General features: G+C 43.0%; 1 protein-coding gene across 1 annotated transcript in view; it reads right to left on the bottom strand.

Annotated features, from left to right (window-relative positions):
• Positions 1-1,894: 1,894 nt before the first annotated feature.
• Positions 1,895-15,723, bottom strand: part of LOC147339527 (USP6 N-terminal-like protein) — a 28,629-nt gene continuing 14,800 nt past the window's right edge. Inside the window, exons 6-14 of the mRNA XM_086295283.1 lie at positions 15,075-15,182; positions 14,428-14,537; positions 9,855-9,903; positions 7,117-7,237; positions 6,782-6,876; positions 6,623-6,688; positions 5,168-5,267; positions 4,427-4,579; positions 1,895-4,322 (exon numbers count right to left, since the gene is read on the bottom strand). Of these exons, the coding sequence (XP_086151409.1) occupies positions 3,628-4,322; positions 4,427-4,579; positions 5,168-5,267; positions 6,623-6,688; positions 6,782-6,876; positions 7,117-7,237; positions 9,855-9,903; positions 14,428-14,537; positions 15,075-15,182 (1,497 nt within the window). The 3' untranslated portion in view covers positions 1,895-3,627. The remainder of the gene's footprint in view (positions 4,323-4,426; positions 4,580-5,167; positions 5,268-6,622; positions 6,689-6,781; positions 6,877-7,116; positions 7,238-9,854; positions 9,904-14,427; positions 14,538-15,074; positions 15,183-15,723) is intronic.

The following is a 15,723-nucleotide window of genomic DNA, read 5'->3' as shown; positions in this document are numbered from 1 at the left end:
GTCGATTAAAAAGAATGAATAATGATTAAAGTCTAAAAACACACGGAGAGTGAAAAGAGGAATGAAAAAGAAAAGCTCAGTGCATCATGGGAAGACCCCAGCAGCCTAGGCCTATTGCAGCGTGCCTAAGGGATGGCTCATGTGACCTGATCCTGCCCTAACGATATGCTCTAGCAGAAAGTTGAAGCCTAATCTTAGAAGCAGAGAGGGTGTCAAGCACCTTGAGGCGGCTGTTGTTGTGATTTGGTGCTGTATAAATAAAATAAAATAAAATTGAATTGTCTTTAATATCTTTTGTGTGCCTCTGCCATTAAGGATTTTTAAAAAATTTAAAATAATTATCCAGTCCAGCCCACATCATAGCTCTCAGCCAGTGAGACTTCAGAGCCTTGTTTCCCTCCTTCTTTCAAACAATAACCGAGGTACAAAGATTTGCCCCAGAGTAATTTGCCTTCACAGAATAAGTCAATAGAAGAGTTTTGCTGTCTGAGTTAAATATTTTGTTCAGTAGCATTAAATGTTGTTCTGAGGTCTAAGAGGACACACACAAAAATAAGCCCACTGTCAGAGGCCACAAGTCATTAGTAACCTTCACTTTACCTCACTTGGGATGACTGTTACTCAGGAAGTAGACCGGGTCATCTACCAGTCGGACGTTTAGCGGTTTAATCTCTGGCTGCTCCAGTCTGCATGCCAAATATCCTGGGAATAACACCAAGTTGGTCTCTGATGCGCCATGGGAGCATGAATGTTAGATATGACGCAAGAAAAAAGAGCTCGTTTGAATAGGCGAATGAGGTATGTTGTTCCTGTTTCTCCTGAAGACCTTCTATGACTCTGTGGTGGCCTCAGCCATCTTTTACGGTGTGGTCTGCTGGGGCGGCAGCGTCTTTGCAGGGGACAGGAAGAGAACGAAGAGGCTGGAGGGCCAGCTCTGTTCTAGGACGCTCTCTGGACCCTGTGGAGGTGGTGAGTGACAGGAGAAGCTGTCATCGCTGTTGGTCATCATCTCCCAGCCCATGCAGGAGACTCTGACATCACTGAGCAGCTCCTTCAGTGGCAGCTGCGGCACCCACGAGTGGGACGGAGAGACTCCGCAGGTCTTTCCTTCCTACTGCTGTCAGACTCCACAACATGGTCTCTGCAGAGGATCACACACGTGCAGACAGACACACACAACCATCCCATACACAACTGTAACTCTCGCCCTGTCTCCTTGTTTTGCAATGGCACTAAGAGCAATTTTCCCAGTGTAACAAAGTATTTTATTCTATTTGTACTTTTTCTATTGTATATGGTGTTCTGTCCGTTTTGTGTAGTATGTTATTCTGTTTATCTTATTCTATTGTTTTTTCTCTCTTGTACTTCCTGCCGTGACCAAAGATTTCCCACGTGTGGGACTATAAAGGTTTCTCTTTCTTTCCTTCTTTAAAGAGGCTTTGAGTGCTCAGGTACAGTAGAAAAGCACGATGTATAAAAACCAGTACATTTACTACTTTATTGTCTCTGCTTGCCTTACTGTAAAAGTCCCCGCAGACAAAGACAAAATAAAAACAGTGTTAGTGTCCAATGTTAACATTTATTTGTATGCTGTGTGTATTTATTGTATGTTAACTTTATGTTAGTACGACTCAACACACTGATGTTAGGTTGCCGACCGTGTTACCGGGGTAACGCGCAGGCGAAGAATCTCTTTTGAATAGTAGTTATTTTTTTAGGTTTAATAATACATGTTTGAATTCTCCTGCTGGTCTTTACCCAGCACCACCACATCGGTCATATCGTTGCCTCGTTCTGTCCCTTTCAGTTTAAAAACATCTTAGACCCATAATCTACTATTTCCCCGACATGATTTTTACTTTGCAAGAGTCAAGGAAGACAAAGAAAATCAAAATTAAAGTTTATTGTTTCACCTCCAAGGCTTCAATCAGCTAATTGGTTGGACTGTAGCTACTGGACTTTGGCACATCATTTCTCCAACCCTGGAGGATTTTCAGGATGTAAATATAGTCAAATACCATAAAACATATTTACATCATTCAAAACAATGGCATTACATTGTAAAATATGACTAGATTTATTTGGAAAAAATGAAGACCTTTCTAGAACACTTCTCTCCTTCCTGGCTCGTCTATAACTGGAGAGAAACTCTTAATCTAAACTAACCACAAGATGTCAGCGTTTCATTATTTCTAAGAACAGAACTGAAGTTTTTCTTCCTTCAGATGAACAAACTAGTCCCAGCTGTGTCTACCTACTGGTTCTATAGCACTGTACAATATTAAACACATGTTCAAATCATCTGATACATACACATTCGTATTTTGCGTATTTTCACCGTTTAAGGAGGAAACACACAAGATGCCTTTTCTGAGATGATACAAACAATAAATTACAGAGCTAGAAAAAAGCACTTCTTTGAAATGAGCTCAACAGGTTTCAGTACGTATCATCGCAACAGTGAGCCTGCTCACCACGTCAGAGATCTGCACAATCAGTACAGCGCCAGGAAGCTGCTTCTGTTTCCTGATGTAGAGTCAGGTTAGGTTCAACGGGGTCCAATGCAGAACTGAAGCCAATCCAAATAAGGCATCGAGACGTTATTACAAAAAATAAACCTGTAACACTTTACAAAGGCCTAGACTGAACACACAAAAAGTTAAAAAACTACAAACGTGTTTCGTCTGTTGTAAAGGATGATGCTTCAGACTTGGAGTCCTTGGAAATCACTTTCCCGCCAATCCAGACCTAGAATATGATGTCTTGCGCTTTGAGAATAGAAAAGCGCTCTATAAGAATCAGTCCATTCTGGGCAAAAATGCTTTGTGCCCAAAGTTGAACGATGAAGTGACGTGTTTTCCACAGATCAGCGATTTTAGCAGGTACTCAGGTGTTTTTTAATGTTCGGTTAAAGTGGAAAGATCGGTGCCCACAAAAAAAACCCCCAAACTACTGAAGCTTCTGCTCAACTGGAGAAAAGAACTGAACTGAAAATCAATTAAATCTGACAAAAGTTCTCAGCTGATCCTCTCAGAATATGCTGATATATTTCTTATCAGTTACAGGCCCAAGCCATTTAAGGCTTATAAATGGCTTGGGACATTTGCTTATTCAGCAAAGCATGTGAGGGTTGTATTAAGACAGACATCTTCTAATTAAGACATTTAAAAGCCAGAATGACAGCTAGCTAGCATGTCCTTCTCCCACAACTGGATCTAACAGAACAGCACATACATCGTCCTGTTCACTGCTTCAGGACCAAACAAACCCATCTGCCTTTCACTATGTCGACATATTGTCTTTGTAACCTACATCTGGAACTTTCAGCCACATAAAGGGCAAAAATCTACCAGTTAAAATGTTACCTAACATGAAAAAGGGCTGAAAAGTCCGAAGGAGGAAACAGCTTCTTGTAGCCAAAAGTCTTTAGAAAGTCAGTTTGAAAATTGGCAAATACAAAACTTTTATAAATACTGGTCCCGAAACTGAAAGCACATTTTGAAGCAACTGTTGCTTAACACTGTAAATCTGACTAATAAATCACACCAGAACATTAATCACAGACTTAACCTTTTTACATGTAAAAGCGTCATAAATAAATTAGCGATCTACACTTTTCTGCTCTTCTCATGAAACATCGGCAGCCGATGTGTCCTCTGATTCTGCACTCGAGTCCAGGTTCACGTCCCTGCTCAGTGCTGAGGCCTGCTCCGGCAGCTGAAGCCTCTCTGCTGCAGGCAGACTCTCAGACTGGGCCATGCCCAAAGCCGGCGAGGCTACCTGAGACACGGGCGCTGAAAGAGTCCGCGGGACTTTGCAGCAGAACTGACCGGTGACGGCCGAATGCGCGTCTGCAGTGAGGTCGTTAGTAGAGGCCGAGTGCGGGGCGCTGGTTATTTCTGAAGGTGAGGGAGGTCCTACCGGGACATCTGTGTCAGCTTCTATTCCAACCCTCTCCGGGTCGGACCGTGGTGACGGCTGATCTGCTGCAACCACAGTTTGACTCCATGGGGGTTGGTAAGGCGGAGGCCCTGCTAGTGGGGAGCTGTCAGGGGTGAGTGGGGCTTGGCTGTGGATGATGATGGGATCTGGGGAAGGCAACGGAGTCTCCTCTTTGTCCACACCTTCAAGATTCACAAGGTCCTTGGAGGGACTCTGGTCTGGGGATATGGAGTCTGGCTGGTGGGAGATGATGCGGAGGCACAGGCCGGCTTTGGGGAACCCGCTAGCTGACGTTGGCTTCCCTTCAGAGGGCCGCACTGGACTCAGCAGCACGGGTAGCTCTTGACCCAGCGGCTTACGGGGCAGCTCCTCAGGCTTCCCTAAAAACGAGCCATTAAGAACTGTTTATTTTCTTTAAGTGCACATTATTGACACCGAATAATGTACTGGAGTACTGGAGACTCCTAAAAGGACAGCCGCGTACCTGGAGGCGGGAGATCCAGCTTCATCTTTCGCAGCTCAGCCATGGAGGCCTGAAGCTGCTCAATGATCATGTCGTCGCTGTAGAAAAAAGTCTGAGCGATGCGCTCCTGCAGGAACTCTCTCAGCTCCTCCAGAGACATCTTCAAGAGGCGCTCTGTTCACAAACCAGATGTTAAACTCACAGAAACGTGCAGTCACGTCTCATCTGTCTTGTATTGGAGCTGTATTCAGATGACATTTAACCCCTGTTTTAAAAAACTGACAATAAAAAATGTTTGTGTAAACTGAGTTGTGTAATCCCACATATGATTTTGTAATGAGCACATTAATTATAAACATCTTTATATTTATATAACATCTTCTATTTTCTGCAATAATAACTTGTTTGCTACAAATGAGATTTAAACGACTGTAAACATCTATACACTTGTAGATATCCACACGAACACAGAAACCCTGAATCACACAAGTATACAGACATTTATGCAAAAATCATAAAGATGTCTCGAGACCAGACACCAGTAAGTAGTACTTAAATTGCAAAGTGTGGCCTTGCGAAGTTTCACTTTTGCAGACTTTAGGAAAGCAAACAAAAACTGGAAAACTTCAAAATCACTTGATTTCAGGAGGTTAATAAGAGGCTAAAGTTAACACAATGTGGTTGTTGTGTAGAAGGCTCAGTGAGGAAACTGAGCAGAGAGTGATTTATTGTTTCGTGGCGACCCATCCATCATCTCCTTACTCTTGTGTATCTTGAGGATAGTGTAAGACATGGCGGTGAGGAGCCGCTCTCCCTCCAGGATGAAAATGTCCCACAGGCGGAGCGTTAGGGTGAACGGTGTCTGCCGGATCACAAACACAAAAAGTTAGAGAATCACTGCAGCTTAGCTGGATTTGTTTGTGCCAGTGGGTTCATGTATGTGCTGTTCTCCTGCTGGCTGGAGTCAGGAAGTTTGTTTGGTTCCTTCTCAGACCTCAGAGGCCCCGAGGCCCCTCTGAGCCCGGCAACTCAGCGGGATGGAGAAGTGCTGACAACAGCCAAACGCTGCCAGACCACTACCACAGGATTGTGGGCATGCAAGCAGAAGGCTAATAACAGTTTAGGCTGACAGGTCTTAATGCTCTCCTCTAATGCGATGCACCCGAGCTCTGCTGAAATCATGTACAGTATAACTGTGTGAAAGGCGATTCAGTGTTTTTATGTTACAGAGATTAGCATCTGCTAATGCTAACTGCTATATTTACACAGGCTTAACTTTCCAGTTTTATTAAACATGCAGTTGGCTATATTCATAAATTCACATTGTAACGAGCAGCATATGAGCAGCATTCCTTCTCTCACCCCAACCGGTCGCAGCAGATGGCCCCGCCCCTCCCTGAGCCTGGTTCTGTCGGAGGTTTCTTCCTGTTAAAAGAGAGATTTTCCTTCCCACTGTCGCCAAAGTGCTTGCTCATAGGGGGTCATATGATTGTTGGGTTTTTCTCTGTATCTATGAAGCGCCTTGAGGCGACTTTTGTTGTGATTTGGCGCTATATAAATAAAATTGAACTGAATTGAATTGAATGTGTAATCTGGCTATTTAATGAATAATAATTATCATTCAGAGCACTGAGATACCAGGTTCCTCCAGAACCAGCTCTCAGTTTAGGAGACATGAAGCATCTTTTCTTTGAAGGTCAGGATTAAAACGTTCCTCTCTGATAAAGCTTGTAGTGACGGCTGGATCAGGTGACTCGTTATGCTGCCACACGCTCAGGCTGCTGAACACTTTTTCTTCTCTGTATTCTTTCATTTCCTTCCCCTCACACCCCAACCAATCACAGCAGGCGCTGCTAGAGTCTGTTGGTGATAGCTTCCTGTTGGGAGGGAGTTCTTTTTCTCCACTGTTGCAGGTGCAAGATCGTTATTCGCTTTAGTTTAGTATGTTTCAGGCTCTGATGCAGGGTTCCACCTTATAATATTAAGCACTGTGTGTTGACTGTTGTTGTGACCTGGCACTATAGCAAAATTGAATTGAACTGCTTTAAAACTTCCCAAGCAAAATAGAGAAGATACATGGAAATGATATGACATAAAACAAGAAGAGGGGAAAGCAACCTCTTCACACAGTGAGAAAATAATCAGATGACCTTTTATTCAACGTTTAACAGGCAGAAAAAGATGATCTTACTCGTTTACCCCAAGATAATGACTCACCCTGTCAATGAAACACTGCAGGAACCATTTGGTGCTGTAAATGCCTGCAGACATCTGCTCTTTGTCCTTGAAATAGAGAACACGAGTCAGAACTAGCACGTATCCTGCTTGCTAGAGCGTTACTCCAAGTTTTTCAAAAACAGAAAAAACTGATCTCACCAGATGTTTCTTCAGTTTGGGAACGAGCTTGGAAATAATCTGATCATGATGTGCCTGGAATCTCTGAAGTTTTGGAAAGCCTGGAACAAAAAAGCCTTAACAGGGCAGAAGGGAAGTGAGAACTTTTTAATCTAATTTCATGTCAGTCCAAACCAAATCTGACAAGCAGTACAGTTTGTAATCAGTTCCACCACCCGCAGAGCCAAAGACTGTCATCTGCACGGTTGGTGCAGCTGCAGGAAAATGATTTCAGTGTTTAGCTTCATCGTATCTTGCAGAGAACACGTTTGCTGTTAATGTTCAGACGAATGAATGAATCCTCTGGGATGTCTCACCATGCATGGCGTGTTTCTGGTTGGTGAGCAGCTGTGACAGGGCCCAGAAAGCGTCTTCCTCATTCATGTACATGAGCAGCAGGGCGGCAATCTGACTCATGCCCTGGCAGTAGCTCACCTCCTGCAGGAAACGTGCAAAAAGACCCCAATAATGGGCTTTCCGCTGTTGTGGTAACTGTAACTGACACTAGCTTAACACAAGTTAACACAAGACTATCAAACAATTATTAACTTTTTGTCATCATCCCGTGGGACCATTCTCCACCACGGATATTAGTTTTATTATTATCAGCAGTAGTGTTATTGTTGTATTTGTATATTCTATAGTGCCTTAATAGTCAGTAGGAATAAAGCAGATGGGCCATGATCAAAACGAATTAAAAACCCCAGAATATATTAAACATGGGCAAATTTTCAATTACTTAGTCATTCCTATTTTGAAATGTTAATCATGCAAAGCAAAAAACAAAAGCACGGAGCTTTGGTCACTGAGGGGAGTGGAGTCTATCTTAGCAAGTGCAAGGTGAGAGGCAGGGTGCACCCTGGGCAAAGGCCATCGCAGGATCAACAATGAAAGACAGACAGCCATGCAAACTTGTATGCACTCCTAAAACTTTAAGATGCATGTCTCTGGCTGTGGACGAGGACCCACACAGGCACTAGGAGAACATGAGAGAAGGACCCCAGCTGCAGCAAGCACACTACAGACACAATGCTACATGATTTTATTCATATGTACAGAAGAAGCAATGGTGATATTGTCTTAATAGTATATTGCAAATATGTTTGTTTGGTGTGGGCAACTGTATTTGACATAGTACATTGCAACACTATTCTATAGGAAGTGCAGAATTATTAGGCAAGTTGTATTTTTGAGGAATAATTTTATTATTGAACAACAACCATGTTCTCAATGAACCCAAAAAACTCATTAATATCAAAGCTGAATGTTTTTGGAAGTAGTTTTTAGTTTGTTTTCAGTTTTAGCTATTTTAGGGGGATATCTGTGTGTGCAGGTGACTATTACTGTGCAGAATTATTAGGCAACTTAACCAAAAACAAATATATACCCATTTCAATGATTTATTTTTACCAGTGAAACCAATATAACATCTCCACATTCACAAATATACATTTCTGACATTCAAAAACAAAACAAAAACAAATCAGCGACCAATATAGCCACCTTTCTTTGCAAGGACACTCAAAAGCCTGCCATCCATGGATCCTGTCAGTGTTTTGATCTGTTCACCATCAACATTGCGTGCAGCAGCAACCACAGCCTCCCAGACACTGTTCAGAGAGGTGTACTGTTTTCCCTCCTTGTAAATCTCACATTTGATGATGGACCACAGGTTCTCAATGGGGTTCAGATCAGGTGAACAAGGAGGCCATGTCATTAGTTTTTCTTCTTTTAGACCCTTTCTTGCCAGCCACGCTGTGGAGTACTTGGACGCGTGTGATGGAGCATTGTCCTGCATGAAAATCATGTTTTTCTTGAAGGATGCAGACTTCTTCCTGTACCACTGCTTGAAGAAGGTGTCTTCCAGAAACTGGCAGTAGGACTGGGAGTTGAGCTTGACTCCATCCTCAACCCGAAAAGGCCCCACAAGCTCATCTCTGATGATACCAGCCCAAACCAGTACTCCACCTCCACCTTGCTGGCGTCTGAGTCGGACTGGAGCTCTCTGCCTTTACCAATCCAGCCACGGGCCCATCCATCTGGCCCATCAAGACTCACTCTCATTTCATCAGTCCATAAAACCTTAGAAAAATCAGTCTTGAGATATTTCTTGGCCCAGTCTTGACGTTTCAGCTTGTGTGTCTTGTTCAGTGGTGGTCGTCTTTCAGCCTTTCTTACCTTGGCCATGTCTCTGAGTATTGCACACCTTGTGCTTTTGGGCACTTCAGTGATGTTGCAGCTCTGAAATATGGCCAAACTGGTGGCAAGTGGCATCTTGGCAGCTGCACGCTTGACTTTTCTCAGTTCATGGGCAGTTATTTTGCTCCTTGGTTTTTCCACACGCTTCTTGCGACCCTGTTGACTATTTTGAATGAAACGCTTGATTGTTCGATGATCACGCTTCAGAAGCTTTGCAATTTTGAGACTGCTGCATCCCTCTGCAAGATATCTCACTATTTTTGACTTTTCTGAGCCTGTCAAGTCCTTCTTTTGACCCATTTTGCCAAAGGAAAGGACGTTGCCTAATAATTATGCACACCTGATATAGGGTGTTGATTTCATTAGACCACACCCCTTCTCATTACAGAGATGCACATCACCTAATATGCTTAATTGGTAGTAGGCTTTCGAGCCTATACAGCTTGGAGTAAGACAACATGCATGAAGAGGATGATGTGGACAAAATACTCATTTGCCTAATAATTCTGCACTCCCTGTATGAGTGCTGCAGTTTCAGCAATTTTTGCAATCCACATGTTTCAGTGGCACGTCTAGTAAAAACCCTGTTTCTGCAAATAATAAAAGCAGCTCAGTAAGACAACCATCAGTGCTGTATCAGCTGCTGTCCACTTAAAGCACTCAATGCATATCATGTCAAAAGCATGCAGTACTGTGTGTGGGGTGTGTGTGTGTGGGGGGGGACAAGAAACCACAGTGGAAAATGAAGTCTCTGCCCACGAAAAGAAAATTTAGACGTGACTGCAGATTTTTATCAGTTCACTTGAGTTGCTGGTGTTTTAATGTTTCATGTAATTTAGAGAAATCAGCTACTTACTGTGTTGTAGACTGAATATGCAGAGAGGACATGAAAGAGAGCCTGCTGCCTGTAAATCAAAGAAACAGGAAGGAAAGGATAGGAAAGGAGAAGAAGCAACAAAAGGAAACAAGGAAGGGAGTGAGAAGGAGAGGAAATGAAAAAATGAGTGTCATGAATCCTGACACTGTATGTGAAGCTGTAAGCAAACCCCACAGCAAACAGTGTGCTGGACACACAATTACAAACCAGAAGTGAGAGGAAAGGAAAAAATAACAGTAACACAGAGAGACTACAGTCTCTGCTCTTTAAAAATCCTTTTTGTATCCTGAACATCTGTTAGATACTGAAATGTTCTCCAGCTCCACACTTTCCACTGCTGCTTCTGAACAGGACCATTACACTGACATCACTCTGTTACAGGATCAGGTTACACATAAACCCACGCCATCCAGAGCTCAGCCTGCCCACCTCTCTCTCACACTCAGTCCAAGTTCACCCTGAGGTCTCTCTGCTGCAGACACAGATTTTTTTCCTCTCGCACTTTTTTAATCTGTTTGAATATGGTAACAGTTACAACCTGGAAAATGATATGTAACACACACTACATGACCCAAAGTATGTGGACATCCAAGCCATGTGCATCAATGTCCTTCTACAACAACCTTAATTAGTCTTGTCTCAGGTTTTCCCTCTGACGGGAACCTGGATGCAGGGATTTCAGTGCTCAGCGCTACTCATTTCAGCCTACTCTGAATCCAGATAAAAAGGGCAGCTTAGATATTGGTCTAAAGTTTATTAGTTTATTATGTTTCATGTCGCACTAGTGTAAATGGTAAATGGGCTGACTCTTATAGAGTGCTTCATACAACTTACCTTATTCACCCAATCACACCCATTCATACAATTCATACAGTTGTTTGCTAAATGTTGTCCTATAATTAGTAGGGGTGGGTTTTTATAATCGATTTATCGATTAAAATCGATTCTGGCTTGGATAACGTAAAATCGATTCATTAAAATCCTGAATCGATTTTTTAATATTAATTTATTTTGCCCGAAATGCCAGAATCTCAGGTGAAAGATCACAAAATTTCAACAACCACCAAACAGCTAAGACAGTAAATGAGAGCAGGAACACGGCTTCTGCACAAAGACGTAAACACACAGCGCGACCCGCGGATCAGAATCAGTGAGATGTCGCCTTTCTCAGCTGATGGTCGGGGCTGAAAGCCGACAGCTCGCCGATTCTGATCCGCGGGTCTGCGCTTTTTGTCTACGCCCTTTATGAGCCGATTCTAAAGCTGTTAGTTTCATCTCTCTCCAAACAATATTGACCGAACCAGCAGCAAAAGAAGATCCAAACTACGCTTCACATAAACATCATCATGAATTCCCTCTGACTTTTGCTGACTTTTCAGGATAAAAATCACACTTCATGCACAGCTCTCTATCTCTCTCTTTTCTTCATTATTCGCTTGCTTGTTACGCACAAGTCTACCGTTGTTTACAGGCTGTCGGCCGACGTTTTTTTTTCCCTTTTACTTACTTCCGAAAAGTAAACCTAATTTCTGCCGTTCAATATTGAACAAATTTAAATTTTTTTAAATTAAGCAAAATGTAAAACGCTTAACCGTGTCTCTAATAAAACCGCTGTAACGTCAGAGGTGATGTTCATGTGTTGATTAATGGTTTTCTTTCGTTTTTGATGTACTGCAGAATATTTTTATAAAATCCCAGGCCAGGAAAATCACCTTCATGTTTTTCTGTGTTTTATCTTCAGCTACTTTGACACAAAAGCATCTGCTGTGACGCTTACACCTGTGATAAAGTCTTGCGTGTGTCAGCTTCCTTTTTATTGATACAAAAATATGTAAATGTACTGATCTGAATTATAATATTTCTGACTGTCAAAATTTCCCAGATTCAAATCGAATCGAATTAAATTGAATCGGAATTGAATCGATTCTAGAAATCAGTGACGATACCCAGCCCTAATAATTAGCACTGCGACCTAACAATCTTAACACTTTGCTGAAAGCATATGATAACTGTATGCTTTCACACTGTATTCCTCTTTAATGTGCAAGTTACATCATTTGCTCACAGTGTTGGGGAGTAACGGAATACATGTACCGCCGTTACGTACACTCAACAAAAATATAAACGCAACACCTTTGTTACTGCTCCCATTCCCCATGGGATGGACGTAGAGACCTAAAATTCATTCCAGATACACAATATAACCATCCCTCCCAAACAGTGGTCCCAAATCAGTCCAAATGTGTGGTAGTGGGCACATCTGCTATATTGAGATAATCCATCCCACCTCACAGGTGTGCCACATCAGGATGCTGATCTGACATCATGAGTAGTGCACAGGTGTACCTCAGACTGCCCACAACAAAAGGCCACCCTGGAATGTGCAGTTTTTTGGGCTATTGGGGGTCTGGGGACCCAGAACCGGTCAGTATCTGGTGTGACCACCATTTGCCTCATGCAGTGCAACACATCGTCGCATGGAGTCTATCAGATTGTCAATTGTGGCCTGTGGAATGTTGGTCCACTCCACTTCAATGGCTGTGCGAGGTTGTTGGATATTCGTGGGAACTGGTACACGCTGTCGTATACGCCGGTCAAGCACATCCCGAACATGCTCAATGGGTGACATGTCCGGTGAGTATGCTGGCCATGCAAGAACTGGGACATTCTCAGCTGCCATCTGCCCTGAACAATGTGAACCATGATTCATCCGTGAAGCGCACACCTCTCCAACGTGCCAGACGCCATCGAATGTGAGCATTTGCCCACACAAGTCTGTTACGGCGACGAGCTGGAGTCAGGTCAAGACCCCGATGAGGACGACGGGCATGCAGTTGAGCGTCCCTGAGACGGTTTCTGACAGTTTGTGCAGAAATTGTTTGGTTGTGCAAACCAATTGTTCCAGCAGCTGTCTGGGTGGCTGGTCTCAGACGATCTTGGAGGTGAACCTGCTGGATGTGGAGGTCCTGGGCTGGTGTGGTTACACGAGGTCTGCGGTTGTGAGGCCGGTTGGATGTGCTGCCATATTCTCTGAAACGCCTGTGGAGACGGCTTATGGTTGAGAAATGAACATTCAACGCACGGGCGACAGATCTGGTTGACATTCCTGCTGTCAGCATGCCAGTTGCACGCTCCCTCATTGCTTGTGGCATCTGTGGCATTTTGCTGTGAGACAAAACTGCACATTCCAGGGTGGCCTTTTGTTGTGGGCAGTCTGAGGTACACCTGTGCACTACTCATGATGTCAGATCAGCATCCTGATGTGGCACACCTGTGAGGTGGGATGGATTATCTCAATATAGCAGATGTGCCCACTACCACACATTTGGACTGATTTGTGACCACTGTTTGGGAGGGATGGTTATATTGTGTATCTGGAATGAATTTTAGGTCTCTACGTCCATCCCATGGGGAATGGGAGCAGTAACAAAGGTGTTGCGTTTATATTTTTGTTGAGTGTATTTAAAATACAAAATATGAGTAACTGTATTCCGTTACAGTTACCGTTTAAAAAGGTGGTATTCAGAATACAGTTACTTTGTTGAAATAAATGGATTACACTGCGGTACTTTCCTGTTTCATATTGTCGCGGGTCAGGACTGTTTGGGTTTTGTTTGACAGCTACGTTCTGTTGTTCCAGGCGGCAGCGTTACGGTTGCCATGGTTACAGGGCGACGCTCTATCTCTCGCGCGGCTGTGTGTTTCCTGGGTGAGAGAGCACCTTTTTGTTGTTGTTGTTGTTGTGCTAAGCTAACAGGCAGAATGCTACAAGCATAGCTCAAAAGAATGTAGCATCATGGGCAGTGTAGTCCGTGCTGCTGGGAGAATGGACTGCCATACACGTTATGGGTCTGTGAGCGCGAGGAGGGAGAAAAAAGGATAATGGAAAGGTACGAGTTGTCATCGAGGAAAAACGGGAGCTGGAAGCATGTAAATATAATAATAACCACTGCAGCCAAGAAGAGTGCCTGACGAGCCCAGTTGTAAGTAAGCTATTAAGACTCGACTGTACACCGTGTTCGTGTTTTCCTCCGAAAACAATAAGTTCCGTTGGAGCAGTCTTTCAACGCCTCTCTCTGTCTCTCGCAAGAAAAGTTGACCCAGACAACAAAGTAAAGCTATTTTTCGGCTACGAGCCGACAGGGACCCCGCCGTATTAGTCAGAGGTCCCTTTACTACAGTTCGGAGTCGCGGACCTTCAGTAACAGTAATAAATCACACAGCAATAGTACATTCACGTTGTTGTAAAAAGCATGATAATATGTTAAGTAATCCAAAGTATTCAGAATACGTTACTGTCATTGAGTAACGTAACGGAATACGTTACAGAATACATTTTGGGGCGTGTATTCTGTATTCTGTAATGGAATACATTTTAAAATTAACCTTCCCAACACTGTTTGCTCAGTACTTTGAAAATATGTCTCTGTAACTTTGGATCCCACCACTGAGCTTGGCGGTTATAAATATTCTTTGAGAACAGAAAGTCCGAGCCGTTTATCCGTCTGAAATCCATTTCAGCTGCAAAATCCGACTCAACAGTGAAACTTACTTGACTCCAAAGCGATCCATGAACATGATATGGTTTCGAAATGTCCTGTTGATGTCCAAGTCAATCTGTTTGATCTCAGATGAGCACAGCCTGGCCTGCTCCTTCATTTTCTGAGTGAAAAACAGACAAAAGTCAACAAGGACATGTGGAGGTACCTGTGCTGAAAGACAAATGTGTCATTCAGTAGAGCTACAAAAACAAGTTTTACATATCAGGGAATATATATTGTAAATTCAGTCAGAATGAATCTATTATTGATTATGCTAACTGTTTATGTGTGTCATCAGTTTTCTGAAACATCTCGTCTATCAGAGAAAATGTGATTGCATCTATGAATGTGCTGAAAATGTGATTACAGGTTGGTGGACCATCTTATCCTTTACAAATATGTGTCAGTTAAGATCAGTCTGCCAGGTGATAAGACTGTCAGCTTTGATATTTCATAGCTTTAACTTTTTTTAAAACATGCTACTTTATACTTTTACTTTATTACATTAGACTTGTAACATTTACAACATAGCTACAGTTTATAACAGTTATAACAATGTTTTTCTCTCAGCTTTTTAAAAAACGTATTTATATGTCCAACTTATTTTTATGCTCAGAACAGATTTGCAAAGAGACTCATTTCAGACGTGAATAAATACCTCATATTTGCCCTCGTTCTCCTTCTTGGCCCTGTCCACGTCCAGCATCAGTGCCCAGGCCCGGCCTCTGAGCTGCAGGGGGATGCCTTTGTATACTCGTTTTACCATCTGGCAGCAGAGAGCAGAGGGAATCATAAACACTGAGTGAATAAAACGCCACAAAGTTTAGAGAACAGAAGCTACAAAGACTGAATCATCAGAAAGTTAAACCACCTACCGATCGCCTACGACCCCGTTCACAGTAAAGCCAAAAGTTTGAAAACATTTTCCGTGAGCACTCGAAGCAGGTTTGTAAGTATCTCTCTGTCGTACAGTTTCTGTTAACTTGGTTGGCTTTGCAACTTCTACCTCAAGTACCTCCACTCATCAACATGGAAACACCCCCCCAAATCCTTTGTCTTGGGCCAAGTGCTTTGTCTTTTGGACTTAATGCTTAATTGTATTCAGCGTGAGTTTTAGTCTGTCTGTTGTTTTGCTTTTTTCCTCTGTGTCTGTGAGTCTGCGTTCGGGTCCAGTCCTGCCTGCCACGCACAGTTCATCCACCTTGCTTGCTCTCATTGCTGTGTATGTATTTGATGTACTTGTGCTTTTCTCAGCTCACTGACCACTCAAAGTGCTTTAGACTACAAGTCACATTTTAGCCACACAT

The sequence above is a fragment of the Aulonocara sp. 'chitande type north' Nkhata Bay genome, linkage group LG1 (assembly GCF_057382095.1).
Source record: "Aulonocara sp. 'chitande type north' Nkhata Bay isolate Kocher_YH1m ecotype deep benthic linkage group LG1, A_spYH_male_GT1.1, whole genome shotgun sequence".
In the NCBI taxonomy this organism is placed as follows: domain Eukaryota; kingdom Metazoa; phylum Chordata; class Actinopteri; order Cichliformes; family Cichlidae; genus Aulonocara; species Aulonocara sp. 'chitande type north' Nkhata Bay.
This window is presented reverse-complemented; position numbering and strand designations above follow the sequence as displayed.